The sequence below is a fragment of the Leopardus geoffroyi genome, chromosome D1, assembly GCF_018350155.1.
Source record: "Leopardus geoffroyi isolate Oge1 chromosome D1, O.geoffroyi_Oge1_pat1.0, whole genome shotgun sequence".
NCBI classification, from domain to species: domain Eukaryota; kingdom Metazoa; phylum Chordata; class Mammalia; order Carnivora; family Felidae; genus Leopardus; species Leopardus geoffroyi.
The window spans coordinates 30,367,586-30,386,346 of record NC_059329.1 but is presented as its reverse complement, the minus strand read 5'-3'; the positions used below and the strand labels follow the sequence as shown (position 1 = coordinate 30,386,346).

The window sequence follows — 18,761 nt, the reverse complement described above, 5'->3', positions numbered from 1 at the left end:
TGTAGTGTACATATTCTTTTTAAGTGCTCTTGGATTAGTTACCAAAATAGACTATATACTGGGCCAGAACACTAATCAAAAGCCTGAAATCAGACTACTGCTTTGGCTAGAGTGGAATTAAATTATAAATTAGTCATCATAATATTTCTGAAAGTTTCTCAGTTAAGGATCAATTCTAAGTAACCCAAAATTCAAATAAGAAATTACCATATAATATAAACCAGAAAACATTTCAGTTAGATACTAATAAAAATGCTTGTGAGACACAACTAAAGCAATGTTCTGAGGGCAATTTTCAGTTCTAAATGCAGACATCAGAAAAGAAAAAAAAAATGAAAATCAATGATCTAAGGCACCATCTCTAGAAGCTGAAACAATAGCCATAAGCTAAACCTAAAGAATGCAGAAAAAATGAAGTAATAAAGGAGTGTGGTATTGAAATTTAACACAGATACACACATGAAAATTGACAAAGGATAGTTATTTGAAAAGATTAATAAGACTGCCAAACCTCTAGCAAAGATAAGCAAAGACAAACCTTTAGTGAAGATAAAAAGACAAAAATCATATATTAACATTAACAGAAATAAAAAAGAATTCACATCAAATTCTACAAATATTAGGAAGATGACAAAGAATATTGTGAACATCTTTATGCCAATCATTCTGACAACTTAGATAAAATGGATACATTCCTTGAGAAATACAACATTAGAATTTACACAAGCAGTAAAACAAATCTTAATATTCTTGTATATATTAAAGAAGTTAATTCTATAATTAAAAACTATCCAATAAAGAAAACTCCAGGTCCAGATAGATGGATAACAGATAAATTCCTCCAAATACATACAGAAGAAATAAATCTCAAATGAATTCTTCTAGAGAATAGAAATAGTGAATGCTTTTAAATCCATTTTATGATTTCAGTTCAACGTTGATATCAATATCTGGCAAAGAATACAAAAAAGAAAATACAGGCTAATATCTGTTATTATCATAGATGGAAAAGTTCTAATAAAACTATATATTTATATTTAAGGTATATAGTGTATAAGGTTATAATATACATGTATGATATGTATGTGTATATATGTATATATATCCTGAACAAGTGGGATTTGTCATAGAATTTCAATATTGCTTTAACATCTGAAAATCGTGGTGCCTGGGTGGCTCAGTCAGTTAAGTGTCTGACTTTGGCTCAGGTCATGATCTCACAGTTTGTGAGTTCAAGCCCCGCATTGGGCTCTGTGCTGACAGCTCAGAGCCTGGAGCTTGCTTCAGATTCTGTGTCTCCCCCTCTCTCTCTGCCCCTCCCATGCTCACGCTGTGTCTTTCTCGGTCTCTCAATAATAAATAAACGTTAAAAAAATTAACATTTAAAAATCAGTCAATAGAATGCGCTATAATAATAGAATAAAAGAAAGCCCATATGATCATCTCAACAAACAGGAAAACAAATTGGTAAAATTCAACACACTTTCATGACAAAAACTCAGCAAACTAGGAGTAGGAGGAAAAATATTTAACTGGGTGAAGAGAATCTACCAAGGACCTAGCACCAGTGTTAATGATGAAATAGTGAATACTTTTCTTGTAAGATTAGAAACAAGGCAAAGATTGTTTTTACCATTTTTATTCAACATTTTACTGAAGATACTAGCTAGAGAAAAAGGGCAAGCAAACAACAACAGCGCAGCAATAATGGCAAACAACATGATTTCATATGCAGAAAATCCAAAAATATCTGTATGTAATTATTATTAATAAGTGAATTTTACAAGTTTACTGGATACAGGGACAATAGAAAAATTTCTCTTTACAACCAAAAACCAGTTGAAATAGAAATGAAATGAAAAAAGAAATACAAATGAAAGTAGCACTAAGATATCAAATATCTAGAGATAAATCTAATGAGAGATATGCAAATCCTCTATACTGAAAACTGTAAAACATGTTGATAAAATTAAAGACTTAAATAAATGGAAGAATATAGCATGTTTAAGGATGGAAATCTCACTTTATTTTTATTAATTTTTTTTAATGTTTATTCTTGAGAGAGAAAGACAGAGCATGACCGAGGGAGGGGCAGAGAGCGAGAGTGAGACACAGAATCTGAAGCTGGATCCAGACTCTGAGCTGTCAGCACAGAGACTGATGCAAGACTCAAACTCATGAACTGTGAGATCATGATCTGAGCCAAAGTCATACCCTTAGCCAACTGAGCCACCCAGGCACCCCTGGAAATCTCACTTTAGATAAAATGTCATTTCTTTCCATTTTGAGCTATAGATTTAACAAAATACTAATAAAAATTCCAGAAGTTTTTTGTGATAATTGACAATTTGATTTTAAATATATATAGAAATGCAAAAGACCTAGAAAGACAACATAAACATGAAGAAGAATGAAAAAGCAGGAGGACTTACACTACCAATGATAAAATTAAAATTAAGGAAGAGTGCTATTGGTGATGATGATGAAGAAGAAGAAGGGGAGGAGGAGGAGGAGAAGGAGGGAGGGAGAATAGAAAAAAAGAACCTAGAAATAGCTCTACACATACACTGCCATCTGTTTATAATGAAGACACCACTCTTATTCAGCAGGTTAATGATTATTGGAAGGGAAAATATAAATGAATCTGGATGTATAACTCATCACCCAATACACAGAATTAATTTGACATGGATCATAGATCTAAGTATAAAAACTTCTAAAATGATAAATATTTCTAGAAAAAAAACATAAGAGAATGTCTTCATGATTTGGGGGTAAGGATATTTCCTGAAACATGAAACAAAAGCATAATATAAAGAAAAAATGATAACCTGATAAAAGGATCAGGGACATTAGTAATCTTGCCTGAATTAGGCCGTTTTAATTTTCCATTGACTTTAACCATAGGCCACGACAGTAATAAGATATATCCTAGTGGGTCTCCTATATTCCAGACATACTCTTCCTTACCTTCACTTACAGCTGCACAAAATTTGCTGTAAGGTCCAATTTCCTCTTGGAAATCAAGATCAATCATCCCAGCCAATACAGTAACTAACCTTCTGTGCTTCTTTTTTTTTTTTTTTTCAACGTTTATTTATTTTTGGGACAGAGAGAGACAGAGCATGAACGGGGGAGGGGCAGAGAGAGAGGGAGACACAGAATCGGAAACAGGCTCCAGGTTCTGAGCCATCAGCCCAGAGCCTGACGCGGGGCTCGAACTCACGGACCGCGAGATCGTGACCTGGCTGAAGTCGGACGCTTAACCGACTGCGCCACCCAGGCGCCCCCCTTCTGTGCTTCTTGATTCAAAGGCATGAGGAACAACCCAAAGTGGCCAGGTGGCAATACTAACTACCAGTTCATTGGAATCATTGTTGTGTCCTCTGGTGGAAGCATTCCTCCCTTTGGAACAGTAGAGCACAAGGTTATGGGGATAGAAAGCACTATTTTGCTAGTGGATAACTTGAAGTAAAAGTGAGTAGTGCCACTGCCAATTCCATCCCTTGATTCCTGGACCTATGAATCCTGGTTACGAGAGAAATAGCACAATACATTGGACACTGATTTAGAACATGTACCACTTCCTGTAGAATAATGCTTCAGGCCCACAAGGTATTGCCAACTATCTGGCAATCTAAATGAGTCTTCAAAAGGCCATTCCACTGTTTTATCAAACCAGTTGCTACAGGATGGTAGGGAACATGGTAAGATGAGTGAATACCATGAAAATAGGCCTGTTGCTTCACCTAATTTGCTGTAAGTTCCCTTGATCAGAAGCAATGCTGTGTAGAATACCATGATTGTAGATAAGACATTCTGTAAGTCCATGCATGGTAGTTTTGGCAGAAGCATTGTGTGCAGAGAAGGCAAATCCATATGCAGAGTAAATATCTATGCCAGTAAGAACAAAACATTGTATCTTACATAATGGACATAGGCCAGTATAATCAACCTGCTGTCTGCTAGCTGGCTGATCACCTGAGGGAATGGCACCATATCTGGGTCTCAATATTGGTTTCTGCTGCTGGCAGATTAGGCAGTTAGTTATTTGTGGCTGTAGCCAGGTCAGCCTTTGTGAGTGGAAGTCCATGTCGCTGAACCCATGCATAGCCTCTGTCCCTACCACCATTGGGTGATGACAAGGGTAGCTGGGGAAAGAGACTGACTAGTATCGACAGAATGGCTCATCTTATCCACTTACTAATAAAATGCTCCTCTGCTGAGATCACCTCTGGTGAACATTCATTTGGGACATAAATATCTTCATTTTTTTCCCATCCAGAGAGGTCTAACCACATACCTCTTCCCCATACCTCTTTGTTACCAATTTTCCAATCATATTCCTTCTAAGTCCTTGACTCTCCAGACAAACCATTTGGCCACAGCCCATGAATTAGTATATAATCACAAGTCTGGCCACTTCTTCCAAGCAAAATGAACAACCAGGTGCACTACTTGAAGTTCTGCCCTCTGGGAGGATTTCCTTTCACTACCGTCCTTTAGGGACATCCCAGAAAGTGGTCATAGTGCTATAGCAGTATACTTTCAGATTTTGATGACTGATTATGCATAATCATCTGTAAATCAGACCTGGGTCTTTCCCTGTCTGTCAGCTGATCATAAAGAGCTCCCCATGAGGCCATAGGTATGTGCTGGCAGAAAGAAGGTAGTGTAGCCAGATGAGGGAACTTGGATATTTGGTCCACTTCCTCAAATAACTCTTTTTGCCTTCAGGAGTAGTTTGTGCTTGATTTCAACTATGCCACTTCCATTTGATGATGGAGTGCTACTGTGCTCACACAACATTATGGCTTGATGGTTCAGACATCACCCAGTTCATGAAGGGCAGCTCAGGCTGCATGGTAACTTGGTGGCCCACGGTTAAACATTCATTCTCTACTAGGGCCCTGTAGCAAATGAAAAGCTGTATTTATCAAAAACAGAGTAGTTATTCATAGAGCATGGCAAAACTTTGCTCCAAATCCTAATGGCTCCCACTGTGATTTACCAATAGATGTCTGCTAAAGGTTTCAAATAGCATCCCTATCTGCTACTGACACTTCAGGCACTATTGAATCTACTGGATCATATGGCCCAAGTGGCAGAACTACTTCTGGTGGCTCTTACTATCAGGTATTGAAAAAAAGCATTAGCTACGTAAGTTTCTATATACCATATATCATGTACAAGGGATTGTTTTAATTTGCTCAAGTAATGAAACCACATCTGGAACAGCAACTGTAGTTGGAATCACCACATGGCTAAGTTTACAATAATCCACTGCCATTCCCCAATACCCTTCTGTCTTCTGCACAGACCAAATAGGCAAGTTGTGTCAAGATTTGGTGGAAATCACCATCCCTGCATCTTTTGGGTCTTTAATGGTGGCACAAATCTCTGTAATCCCTTAGGAATGTGGTATTGCTTTTGGTTTACTTTTCCCAGGTAAAGGAAGTTCTACTGGCTTCCACTTCACCATTCCTACCATAATAGTCTTCACTCCACAGGTTAGGGAAGCAGTGTGGTGATTCTCTCATTGCTGAGTATGTAGGTCAACCCAGTAAAAGGTTGTAAGTCCCTTTGAGAAGGCTGGAAGAAAGATTAACAGTATGTGCTTTTGGTAGTGTAGGAGGGTCCTTCCTCAAGGGGATCTGGACTCTCCTTCATTCAAGGATTTCTGGGTCTGTAACTGGCTCAATTCAGAATTGGTCAAAGGGCCATGATTGTTTTTATGATTCAAGTTAAACTTCTGTTCATTTGACCTAGAATTCTCCTACTTATATATATCAGGCAAGTATTTAGTACACTAGTCATCTGTTTCACTTCTAAGGACACCATGAGCAACTAGCCAACACTAAAGGTCTCTGGAAGTCAGACTCTTCTTACTACTGCTTTGACTCCACTGTCCATTGTACTAACCATGCCATCTTGCTTTTGATGATTAAGTATTGCCACATGGCCCCTGCTACCTGGGATCCAAATATCCCTATTGCATTTAGATTCTTCAAGTAAGTGGTAGCAATTCCCACTTTAATTTCTGACCCACAGAGAAGAGTGACCCAAGAGCTATTCAAGGATGTTGGGGCTCCTCTCACAAATTTATTTCTCATAATCATAGTAAAAGTTGTGTTCTCCGGACCCTCCAGGGGTGGGTGAGCATGTCTTACATGATCAATACACTCTAGCATTCCAATCTCCCACAACCTTTAGATGCCTTCCTCTATAATATACCAAGGCAATTCTGGCATTTCAGATTCATTTTGTGTAGGTCATCTTTTGATCCATGTTTCATCCTAACGGTCAAGCAAACCATTAGAGCCCTTTCTAATTCCCTGAGCTCCAATATTAAATGCAGAATCTCTGAATAGCAGGCCCATATCGATAAATGTGGCCAGACCAAACTTTATATTCCTTCCACCATTATCTTCTATTCTTCATATTTATCCACAAACATGTTCCCCAAATTTATGTCTGCATAAATTGGAAAAATCATGTTGTTCTTTTGGAGTGTAGTGCAACTCCTCATCAGTCATACTTTGTACCTCACCTGTTGCAGACTGCTGGGATTTGAGTGTAGTTATAAATATAAGAGCGAAACAGGGTAATAAGGATGGGTCCTGAGTAGAATCAGCAATGTCTTTCAAGGCAAGTACCTCAAGCAAAGCAGAATCAATCTCTTCAGATGAGACAGAAGGACTGCTTCCACTGGCAAAGAAGAGTAAAAACTATTTAAGAGTCAAATGTTTCCAGGCTTATTAGGATTTTTCCATATGTCTCCATACCAATTTTCAGGATTCCATTATTTTTCAATTAAGATCTTCACTTTGACAGCAGCAGACATGATCTTATATACAGAACATTCTGAGGAAACCACAAAAACTATTATAATAAATGAATTCACCAAAATTGCAGGATACACATTAATATTTAAAAAATCTAATTTATTTTTATACACTATAAATGAGAAATCCAAAAATAAAAATAATAACATAATTTTATTTACAATATCATCAAAAAGAATAAACTACTTAGGAATAAACTTAACAAATGAGGTGCAAGACTTGCACATTAAAACCTGTAAAACTTTGTTGAAAGAAATTAAAGAAGATGTAAATAGGGGCTTCTGGGTGGCTCAGTTGGTTGAGTGTCTGACTCTTGATTTCAGCTCAGGCTCATGATGTCATGGTTCATGAGATTGAGTCCCACATTAAGCTCTGCACTGACAGCATAGACCCTGCTTAGAATTCTCTCTTTCCACCCCTCCCCTCTTGCACTCTCTCTCAAAATAAATAAACAAACATTTAAAGAGGAGGAAATAAATGGAAAAACACCCCATGTTTATGGAACAGCAGATTTAATGTTGTAAAGATGACAATATTCTCCAAATAGATCAACATATTCAGTGCAATCCCTATTGCAGACTTTTAAATTATTTTTGTAGAAATTGACAAGCTGATCTTAAAATTCCAATGGAAATTTGCGAAGCTCACAGTAGCTAAAACAATCTTACAAAAAGAACAAAGTTGGAGAATCAAAATTCTCAATGTCAAAACATACTACAGAGCTACAGTAATCAAGAGAGTGGGGTAACAAGGTGGTAATATATGCCTCTCTAAAATAATTTCCATTGCAAATCAAGATGATAAAAGCTGCTACTTTCTAGAAAATGCTTTTTTTTTTCCCTTTGCTGTCTTCTTCCTGTATGCCATCTCTGTGTTATACCTCAGCAAGGATGATGTATGTCAACTCTGCAGACCAGATTTGTCAGAAAGTAACCGGTCCTAGGAACTGATCCTGCTTGTGCAGAGAGGTAGTGGAGTGAAACTTTGCACAAACCATGCTTCAGTTCACCTCAGCAAATATCCACTGAGGGTTGAGGTTGATAAGGTCTGGGATATTTATGTGGAGGGCTGAGAGGGAAAGTCACCAGAAAATAAGTCCTTGTCATATATCCTTGAACGTTTAGAGAACATCAGGCTTAGTGTCACACCCACTTGAGACAACTATCTTTCAGGTCTGGTTTGAGTGGGCAGGAGAGAGAGCAATGGTTATGTTGGGAGCAAGCTACACACCCGCCAATGACAGGACAATACAGGTAATCCTGGGGGATCAGATAAAATTGTAAAACGGGACTCCTCCAAAAGGCCTACCTGGACTCAATAGTGAGGTGGACAACCAAAGTCCAGGAGACTGAGTGGGGAGCCAGAAGCAGCCAGGTAATGCAGAGGCATGGATGATTAAATGAATCTCTAGTGAAAGATCCTGTGGGGAATCTGTGAGGGCAATGCATGACTACCAATGAGAGCAAGAGCCAAGTCTGGACGTCTCCCATGCCCAGATGCCACCAAATCCTGATGCAACTGTCTGTATAAGAAAGACCTTTCTTGTCCCCTTACCTCTCTTTCCTGCCCAAGGATAGGTATATATATCAATGGAAAGGAACTTACAGTCCAGAAATAAATTCTTACATTTATGGCTAATTGAGTTTTGACAAGGGAGCTAACACAGTTTAATAGAGAAATAAATTGCTTTCAACAAATGGGGCTGCGACAATTCAATCAGAAATGTAAAAAGAGGTTGGATTCCCTACCTCACACCATATCCAAAAATTAACTAAAAATGGATCATAGACACAAATGTAAAAGCAACAATTGTTAAAATTTTAGAAAAAGACAGGAATAAATCTTCATGCCAAGGTAATAGGCATGTTTTAGAAATGGCACCAAAAGCACAATCAACAAAAGCAAAAATAGGTAAATTGCACTTCACCAGAAAGTCCAATTCACCATTTTGTGTGATGAATGTTAAGTTAATTCATCATTTTTTTTCTTCAAATGATACCATCTAGAAAGTGAAAAGACAACTCACAGAATAGGAGTAAATATTTGCTAATCATTTATCTGAGAATACACTTGTACACAGAATATATAAAGAACTTAAAACTCAACAAAAAAAACCCCAAATAATTCAATTATAAAGTTGAAAGGATCTAATTAGATATTTCACCAAAGAAAATATACAAATGGCCAATAAGCACATGAAAAGATGCTCAGCATCATTTATGATTAGGGAGATACAAATCAAAACCACAATGGGATGTCACTCCACACTTCTAGAATGGCTAAAATTAGAATGACAGACAACACTGCTGGCAAGGATGCGGAGAAATTGGAACTCTTACACATTTGTGGTGGAAATGTAAAATGGTGCTGCCTTTTAGAAAGCATTTTGAAAGTTCCTCTAAAATAGAGTTACCATGTAACTCAGATGTTTACCACCATTAATTAATTAATTAATTAATTACAAATTAAACTATTCTTGGTTACCAATATATCTCCATTCATCTGGATAAACTATAAAAATAACTTAAGTAAACTTAATAAAAAAAAGAAAAAGAAAAAGGTAGAATCAGGGAGGCTTACACAAGGGATTTCAAGAGTAACAATAATGTTCTCTTTCTTAAATGTGTATTCTTGTATTGTTATTCTTTAAACTGTACAAAAAGTATACTATAAATATTCTTTCATATGGATTAAATATTCAATAAAGAATGACATACTGAGTATTGGCAAGAACATGAAGCAAATGTTACTTTCATATATTGCTTATGGACAAAAGTTGGTACAACCACTTTGCAATACTCTTTGGTATATACTAATACCAAACATATGTAAAGCCTATAACCTAGCAATTCCACTTTCTGGTATGTATATACTCAAGAGATTTAGTGCCTATTTCAACCAAAAGATAGGTATAAGAGTGTTCATAGCAGCATTAGTCTAAAAAAGCATCAAAATAGATATAGCACAATGTCCATCAATAGCAAATCTGATAAATAATTTGTGTTCTGCTAATACAAAGGAATACTATGCAAAACTTAACCTGTGCTGATAGAGGTCAAAATCCTGGTCACTTTGTGGGAGAGTGTTAGTTGAGCCTCCTGGGGTACTGGAAGTTGTTTAGGGTGCACGTGTGTGTGTGTGTGTGTGTGTCTAAATTTTCTGAACTGTGCATGTATTTGTATGTTCTACTGTGCGCATTTTATAACATAGTAATAAAAAAGTGAGAATAGATTTATGTGTCTGTTTTATTTGGAAACATAAACACAGGATGTATATCTTAAAAAACTTATGAAAATCTTACTTCTGAAGTAAGAACAAGGTTGAACAGATAGGAGAGGAGATGGAATCCACTGAGTGTATCTTTTCATGTAGTTTTAACTTTTGAATCACATTAATGTTTTTATATTAAAAAATTACATCAATCAGAGTAGAAACATAACTTTTAGGGGACAGTGGCAGAAACAGAGATTCTACCAATGAGAGCATTGCCCTCACAGATTCCCCACAGGATCTTTCACTAGTAATTTCATCTTCTATTTTACAATTTCCAGTCTTCCTGGGAGTTAGGTTGGGGTCATATGAGTAGTACTGGCCAAAAAGCTTTAAGAACAAGCCTTTGGGCTAAACCAGAAGAGCTGATTTTATTCCTCCATGTGTTCTCTCACCTTGTTTCTGCGACTGTGAAGGGTACATGATGAGACCTTGGAGCCACAGGATGGAATTCTTCCCAGATCTCTAAATCACCACATGAACCCTGAAGAGTTGCTCAACTTCTATTAAAGTTTTTGAGAGTGAGAAGTAAACTTTTTTTTGTGTGTGAAAGTTTTTATTTTAATTCCAGTTAACATACAGTGTGATATTAGTTTCAGGTGCACAATATAGTGATTCAACAGTTTCCTACATCACCCTGTATAAGAAGTAAACCTCCTTAAAGTTGTTTATTTATTTATTTATTTATTTATTTATTTATTTATTTATTGAGAGAGTGTGAGCAGGGGAGGGGTAGAGAGAGAGGGAGAGAGAGAGAATCTCAAGCAGGCTCTGCACTGTCAGCATTAGAGCCCGACATGGGGCTTGAACTCATGAACTGCGAGATCATGACCTGAGCTGAAATGAAGAGTTGGATACTTAACTGACTGAGCCAGCCAGGTGCCCTGAGAAGTAAACCTTTCTAATTTCGGAACTAGCCTGTTAGCTCAACCTAGCCTAGAGTATTCTGATTAATAGAGAAGATGTAAAATTGAGATGATTTGTGGAGAAGGAGGAGACACAGTGGCTATATGAGGGGAATTGAGGAGAGTGAAATAAATATTCTTTATATTCTTCAAAAAATAAGAATGAAAACCTTTATAGAATATTAGAGCTAGAAGAAAACTGCAGACTTTATTCAGTTCTTTTCATTTTGAAGACAAAAAAATTTAACCAGAGAGACAATCTTGATTGAGTCAAGATCACACAACAAGTTAATGGTAAAGACAGGATTACAACCCTGGTTTTTAGGATCTTGAGAATAGTCTCAGGGTTAGGCTACAATTACTTTTGAGAGCAGCTGAACATTTGCTCAGGATCCTTTGGGTATACTGAACTTCCAATTTCTTGGTGAAGGTTCTAGATGGGAATAGCAGCCACCTGAGCCTCTATCAGGCTTCAGACTTCAGCCCCAACTCTGAAGTCATAGCACAATCTCCTTTTCATTTCTATTTTACTGCCCTTCCCCAGGCAGTCCACTTGAAATCATCAGGAAACATATATATATATATATACATTTTAAATAAGAAATGGTGCTTTCACTCTTATCGTTTGGGTTATTTTTTTTATGATTTGAATCACTGGTGTAAACAAAGTAAAAAAAAACAAGAAAATATCCTTGTTGAGAATTTTGTTCTTCCATCTTTGATTTTTTTGGGGTGGACAGATTCTTTCCTTACATGTAAGAATAAGAAGTACCTGTGGTATTGTTTGCATAAATGTCTAGAGGGCTCAGATCATTTTGTTACAAATTTATTCTTTTGATTTATAAAAATCTCTTTATGCTTCAGCATTGCTCAAAACAGGGTGACCAGACATAATCCACCTGCCCCAATCAAATCTCTATGATTTTGATAATTTCCCCCACGTGTCTTCTTCAGGTTTATATTGGTTATATCTTGTTTTTCTTTCCATCCCCTCATCTCTCCATTTCTGAGCCATCACTCAGGCAGATACTTACTGACCTCTTTTTTCCATCTCCACGTTGACCCAGGAGATTAAAGGAGGCCATTGTCACATCATCATTGGTCAGCCAATCAGGTGAGCACCTCCCGTCAATGACCTCCTTGTTCCAGAGGAGTTCTTCAGCAGTTTCAATGGAAGGAGGGAGCCAAGAAGGAGGCCTGGCATAAGTCCAAAGATGATAATTACAACATGGATTGTGTACATTCTTGCCCGGAAAGGTGCAGGGTTCCCCTTCCCACCAAAAATCAGTTCGGTAGGTGGAGCTTGGGATAGCTACCTGGAATTGTTTCTCATCCATCTCCTCCCTTCTGAGCCCCCTACTGCACTTCCAAAGAGATCTTACAACATAACTTTGAATAAGAATGGAGGAGGAGGGCTGGTTCTCTAGGTATTCTGAGGGCATTAACTTACCAATTTGTTACAGGACGTTGAAGTTGTAGAAAGTGAGGCTGTATCTGTAGTACAGCACTGGCTGAAAAAGGTGAGTAAGATTTCTCTATGACTCAGGGTACCCCAAATTCTAGAGCGCTGGCCTCAGCGGGTGCAGGAATCTGGACTCCTTTCCTCCTAAACCTGGGAAACTCAAATTCATTGCCAAACACCTCACCTAGAGCTGTGTCTAATTCACCAAATTTCCTAGAAGATGCTGGGGCTTGTGTCTTCATCAGAGATGTGTTGGAATCATCACTATCCCCACCCTGCTTCTCAAGGATACTGGATGAGAAGTTTCAGATGTGTCACCTCCAGCTACTGGGCATCTCAGCAATATCTTGGGATAGGGCCAAGGATTTAATGAGTCCCCTAGAATTCTACAGATAAGCTTGCTATGGAACTTTGAGAGATAGAGTATGTATGAAAAGACACACAGCATGTGTAGGGAAAACAGGGAGAAGGAAGAAGAGATACAGAGCAACACTTCCAGGGGAAACTACTCACCTTTCAGACTGAAGAAGAGGCTTCCCAGGACATAAAGGAGAAGATGTCGACCAACTGCCCTCCCACGCATGGCCAAGATGTACATGTGACCAGAGATGTGGTAATTGAGAGTTTGAGGCAATCATCCTAGGGGAGTGGGCAGATAGGCGGACATGCACAATGTCCAATTGAAAAGGGTCTTGGGCAAGTGCGTGGAGCTTGACCAGGCTGGGTTCCACCCCTCCCAGGGAGTCCTTGCTGGACAGTAGTCACATGCACCCTACCTGGGTTTCCTAGGTGAAGCACCATCTCTCAAAGTCTGATTTGTTGGCAAACCAGAGTCAAGAGGTCCTGGAGGAAAGAACGAGAATCCAGTTCATAAGATGGAGGTAAAACATCTCATTTGCCCTGAGCCGAGTTGTGGGGAGGGAGGCACAAGGGCCCCACCTTCAGTATACCTGGCCAACACAAATTCACAGCTATTCTTCTCCAGAGATGTTGACTTTTTGGCTGAGAAAATTTTCAGTCTTTGGGGTCTTAAGGGAATATTTTTGCTATCTTGAAAGCCCAGCTCATTCCTAAGTTTTAGCATGACTTGAGGGGTTGCAAAACTGGGCTTGCTCACCGTTTCTTAAATGCTTCTGAATAAATTTTAGACTTCTGTTACTTCTGCACTTGATTTGTTCAGAAGTGGCTGCACTTTAAAGAGCAAAAAGAAAATAAGCTCTTAAAATGCAAAAGCCTGAGCCCTCATCTGCAGCTGAGGTGAGAGGAGGTTTCTCAGTGCCCAAGGCTAGAATTCTGTGCTTCACATTATGGTGGCTTTGCCAGCCTCCTGCTATGCCTGCTGGAGCACAGACCACCTGCATCTGCCTCTCTTGGCTCTGAAGGGCTGAGACCTGAGGTGGAGGGAGATGGGCCTGGAAGCCAGCTCATTCTCTCTGGCATGAGCGTCCCTATTTCCGTCAGGACTAGGGTTCACTCAGGGTCTCTTTTCCCAGCCAAAGAAATGTGGGATTAAACAGGTACTCCTGGAAACTGTGGAACAGCTCCCCTCTCATTTCTGTACTCTTTTCTTCCTTCCCCTGCCTCCATCACCAGCTTTGTTCACTTCTACTAAGGAGGACATATCTCTCAAGAAATGTATTTTTGCTGAGGGATATCCAGTTTTCTCTGTTTACCCCTTACAGTGCCATTAGCATTTTAAAACAGTATTCAAATGCTCAGTAATTATGTAATAGGAAAGGGTAGCAAATAATGGAATTTGAGACCTCCCTGGGAAAGACTTTTTGGATGGGAAACGTATTCTAAAATCATAAATGTTGGGGACTGTATACAATCACTGCCGTGCATGTGGGAGACTGTCCCTGCCTGACATAGCTGCACTATATGGAATTGTAAATGTTGCAATTCCTTGGTCTGGATAATATGAACATCATCTTTAGATATTTTTTAAACATTAGCTGTATGGCATAACTAGATTAAAGCTTTGGAGACAACCTACAGTCAATTATCCATGTATAATTTTTCCACTCTGGACTTTCTGTGGATTTTTTAAATCCATAAACTGTGACTGGTTCCCCTACAATCCACTAGTTTTGGTATTATTTTATTAGGTTCAGTAAATATGTAGTCAGGGAGTACATATCCCTTCATTAAGCATCAGTGGATACTCATTTATTTGGTAGATGACCACCAGATGTTTGCTAGGACCTCTAAAGAGAGAGAAAATAAGATGGAGTTCCCCATTTCCAAGGGATAAAAGTGAACTAGTGGATAAGGTATGCGAATGTTAGAGAAAATGTCAGAAAAGCCATGAAGAGGATCTATAAGAGCATAGCATGGGAGACCCAGCTTGCACAAGCTCTAGGCATTGCTGCCTGGAGTAGCCAGAAGAGGTTTCTAGCAGGACATTTGCTTGGACTGACCCATAAGCTGGGCAGGGACAGGATAAACAGGAGCAGGAATGAGGGGTGTTTCAAGAGATCACGAAAGCCTTGGCAACTTAGCCAATTCCATCTGGCCTCCAGTGCCCAGTGCTGTGGCCCCTTCTCTGAGGTTTCCTGCTTTCTGCCTTGGGCTGGGAGTAATCTCTCCCTTCTCTGGAATTCCTTTATCCTCTCTTGCCTCTCTTTGGACACTGACCCAGCTCTACCTTGTGTGAGTGGTAAATGAGCACATTTATCTCTCCCAGACTTCAAGTCTTCACATTGAAAGCCCCAGAGCACCTAGAACAAGGCAATTTTAATAGATGCAAAAATGGAGGATATAGTGGACACACTGGTTTTGCTGGAGTGAAGGACTTGTGGGGGAAGAATAGAGTTGAGGGGGGCATGAATTGCACCACAGAGAGGAAGGCAAGTCAGCATGGTGAAATAAAACAACAGCAGCAATGAAGGGTCTGCAGCTTCTTTGTGACAGAATTTTCTACAATTATCTCTAAACCATAGTGAATATGGCATAATGTAGGTCATAAAGAGCTGATAAGAAAGTTGGAGAGGAATTCAGAAGGAGTGAATTCCATGTCTTACAAGGTTACTCACCTGCTGTGCAACTCTAGTAAAGGCACTTAAACTTTCTGTTTCTTCGACTTTCCCTAGGACCATTTGCTACCTACCCAGGATTATTGAGTGGCTCAGGGGTACTTGATAGTAAAACAAAACAAAACAAAACAAAACAAAACAAAACAAAACAACCCTTGTGTGCCTCATGAAAGAGGAGTGAAGGACAAGATCAAAATTTCATGGCGACAGAATATTGTTTATATGATTCCAACCCATTCACTATTCTTAGTGATAAAGAAACTCAGGAATTCCAAATGTTTGAATGGTGTTTTTCAGCCATACCCGTATCTTCCAAGTGCCAAGTGAGGTGAGGGAGGATGTTATGCGAGACCGAATAGAGCAGGTGAGACGAAGGTAAGCCATTTGGGACAAGTTGATTTGTACTCCTAACTGGGGGCAAGTGGCGATGGGGGTCGCTGTTAGCCTCTCCTCTGTGGGTCTCCCTGGCTCCAGACCACACCTGGGTTCCATGGCCATGCCTGAAGCCCTTCTTGGCTGAGTGTCTCTTTGTGGGACTTTGCTCCAGGACCCGGATGGAGCAATGGCTCAGGCATGGGCTGTGTGAGCATCTCAGCTCCACGCCATGATCTGGATGTGCACTCTGGGTAAGCTTTGCCATCTGGCAGCCTCCCCTTTGCCGTGTTCTTCATCTGCAGCCTATCCAATCTTACGGATGAATCATCTCAGGAGATTCACAACAGAACTTCCTATGCAGACTGCTGAGAGCTACAGGTGAGAGGGCCAACAGGTGAGGAAAAGATGCTGTCCTGGGTGTGAGACAGTGTCCTGGGTGGAAGTTTGATTATAAAGTTTAGCTTTTCATTTTGGTGAGGAGGCCTACACTTGGGGCCAGGGGGAGTGGTGGTGAGGTTACCTTAGGCTTCTGCAATGCCTTTCTAAAGTTTCTGAAAGGACTTGAAGTCAAGTTCAGATTTGACCTCTCTGACACTTTTAGCTGTGGTGTCACAGTGAGTGCTTCTAAGCCTGGAACAGGTAAGGGACCACCTGGGATCTTGTGTTAGTAGGTTGTCAGAGGGCCTGCTGCCCTGCATTTTTAACACCCCAAGGCATTGCTGCTGTTGGTCTACTGACCTTACTTGAACCACAAGGTCACAGAGCACTGGGGTCAGGAGTGAGGGCATATATGTTTTGACCCTTCCACCAGTTGGGACTTGGCTTTGGGTCCCATGGCTTCTTGGCCTGCATTTGGTACCTGTGGTCACAATAGTGGCCATTTACATGACTCTGGTAGGTGGAAGGCCAATGACAGTCGATGCACTACAGAGGCCATCCATTCAGGAAAATGTTACTGCACCCCTGTCAGGTGTGAAGACTGAACTGGATGTCATAGGGGACTGAAGGAGTGATTTAAACACAGTAGAACCCCAACATACTTTCAAGGAAGGCTATGGAGATATAGCACTGGCATTTATGGAATTCTTATTGTATACCAGCTTCAGCACAAGGCATTGTCAAGATTTATCATCTGATCCAAAAGAACCTTAAGAGGAGGGCATTGCTCAAACCCACTATACAGATGGCACAGGATACTGGCTTTTAGTCCAACTCCATGTGCCTCAATTTTTTCAGACTTTAGAACATTGCCTTGAGGACAATGGCTTCTAGCACTTAGTAAATGACATGATGTGCCATGTCAATTGTTTACTCATATTAAAGAGATAAGGAATCTGGGGTGCTTGCAGGGTCTTCTGAAGTTTGGAGAAGCAGATTTCAATTTGTATTTTCAAAATAGGTCAATTCAAATGGAAAGTTTCAAGTTTGAAGAAAGCCAAGTTTCAACCCCAGCTTTGTCTGATACACTATCGTCCTTTCCCTCCATGGGTTTTTCTGCTCTAGGTGCACCTCAATGAAAGTTGGGGTTGTGGGCTTTGGAGGCATGATCATCAAGCCCTGTAGCCATCCTGCATATCTGTGATACACCCCTGCATTTCTCTGATGCAATCCTCTGCTTCCCAGGTTCATGTCCTTTAGGGTCAAGGAACAGCCTGTGTCAGAAGAACGTCTATTACCCCTTGACCTGAGGAGCGACTACACCTGGGGAGATAGAATCTGGTGGGTGAGGCTTTCCTTGTGACAGTGCAGCACTGGAATCTTCCCGCTGAACTGCTAATAAAGAGACATGGTATTTAATCACTGTCCTGGTCTCTGGTGTGAGTGCTTTGCCATCCATTCATTCATCAGGCTCTGAGCACCTCATGGGCTTGGCTCTGGGGACTCACAGCTTGCAGCTTTTTGGGGAGGCAGATGACAGGCCAGAACAGAGCTGTGTCAGCAGGCCATGTGGGGTGCTCCTGGAACACTAGAAGGGGTGCTGGGCTAGGCCAGGACAGGAGGATTTCTGGGGGAAGTGTGCCTTGTTTGTTTCACTCAAGTATTTATTTTATCTTTATTTCTTCTCTAGATCTCTTCCCGTCTTTATGTAGATCCAAGTTTCTGACTTATTCCTTTCCCTTTCTGAAGAACTTTTAATAGTTCTTGTAAGGCAGGTCTACTGGAGACAATTTGCCTTGAGTTTTGCTTGAGAAGGTATTTCTACCTCACTCATGAAGGACAATTTTGAGGGACATAAAATTCTAGGGTTTTTTTTGTCTTTAACACTTTAAATACGTGCCCCACTCTCTTCTTGCTTGCATGGCTTAAGAATGGATGTTACATGGAATTTTTATCCTTGCTCCTGTTTAGGTAAGGATTTTTTCCTACTCAGGCTTCAAGAATTTTTTTTCCGTGTCTTTGATTTTCTGCAGTCTGAATATACTATGCCGAGGTGTAGAGTAGGTGTAGGTGTAGAGTTTTGAATGTTTACCCTGCTTGGTTTTCTGAGCTTCCTGGATCTGTTGTATGGGGTCCACCATTGCAAAATTTTCAACTACTGTTACTTTGACCATTTTTTTTCTGTTCTCTTCAGTTTTCTCCTCCTGGTATTCTAATTATGCATACATTGTACCTTCTATAATTGCCCCAGTTTTTTTCCCATTCTGTTCCCCCATTTTTTCCCATTCCTTTTGTTATCTTTACTTTTTAGTCACAGAACTTTTTGTTGGCATTTCTTTGAACTCAATGTTTATTTCCTTGGTTCTGTCTAGTCTACAGATGAGTCCATCAAAGACATTCTTGATTTCTATTACAGGATTTATTATTCCTGGCATCTCCTTGTGATTTTTCTTAGGGTTTTCTTTGTCTCTGCCTACATTGCCCATCTATT

The 18,761-nt window shown here is 39.7% G+C and overlaps 1 protein-coding gene across 3 annotated transcripts; it reads left to right on the top strand.

The window, feature by feature from the left end:
• The first annotated feature begins 12,139 nt into the window (after window positions 1–12,139).
• Window positions 12,140–17,694, top strand: SPATA19 (spermatogenesis associated 19). Of its 3 annotated transcripts, none has more exons than XM_045486895.1 (7): window positions 12,140–12,312; window positions 12,484–12,540; window positions 13,003–13,095; window positions 13,272–13,363; window positions 15,815–15,892; window positions 16,165–16,286; window positions 17,516–17,694. In XM_045486895.1, the coding sequence occupies exons 1-6, from the start codon at window positions 12,235–12,237 to the stop codon at window positions 16,259–16,261; spliced, it is 495 nt and encodes a 164-aa protein (XP_045342851.1). In that variant the 5' UTR covers window positions 12,140–12,234; the 3' UTR covers window positions 16,262–16,286; window positions 17,516–17,694. The 3 variants fall into 3 exon arrangements, with proteins under 3 accessions (XP_045342851.1, XP_045342850.1, XP_045342852.1); XM_045486894.1 differs by having other exon boundaries at window positions 12,141–12,312; window positions 16,165–16,270; XM_045486896.1 differs by having other exon boundaries at window positions 12,146–12,312; window positions 16,195–16,270.
• The last annotated feature ends 1,067 nt before the right edge of the window (window positions 17,695–18,761 follow it).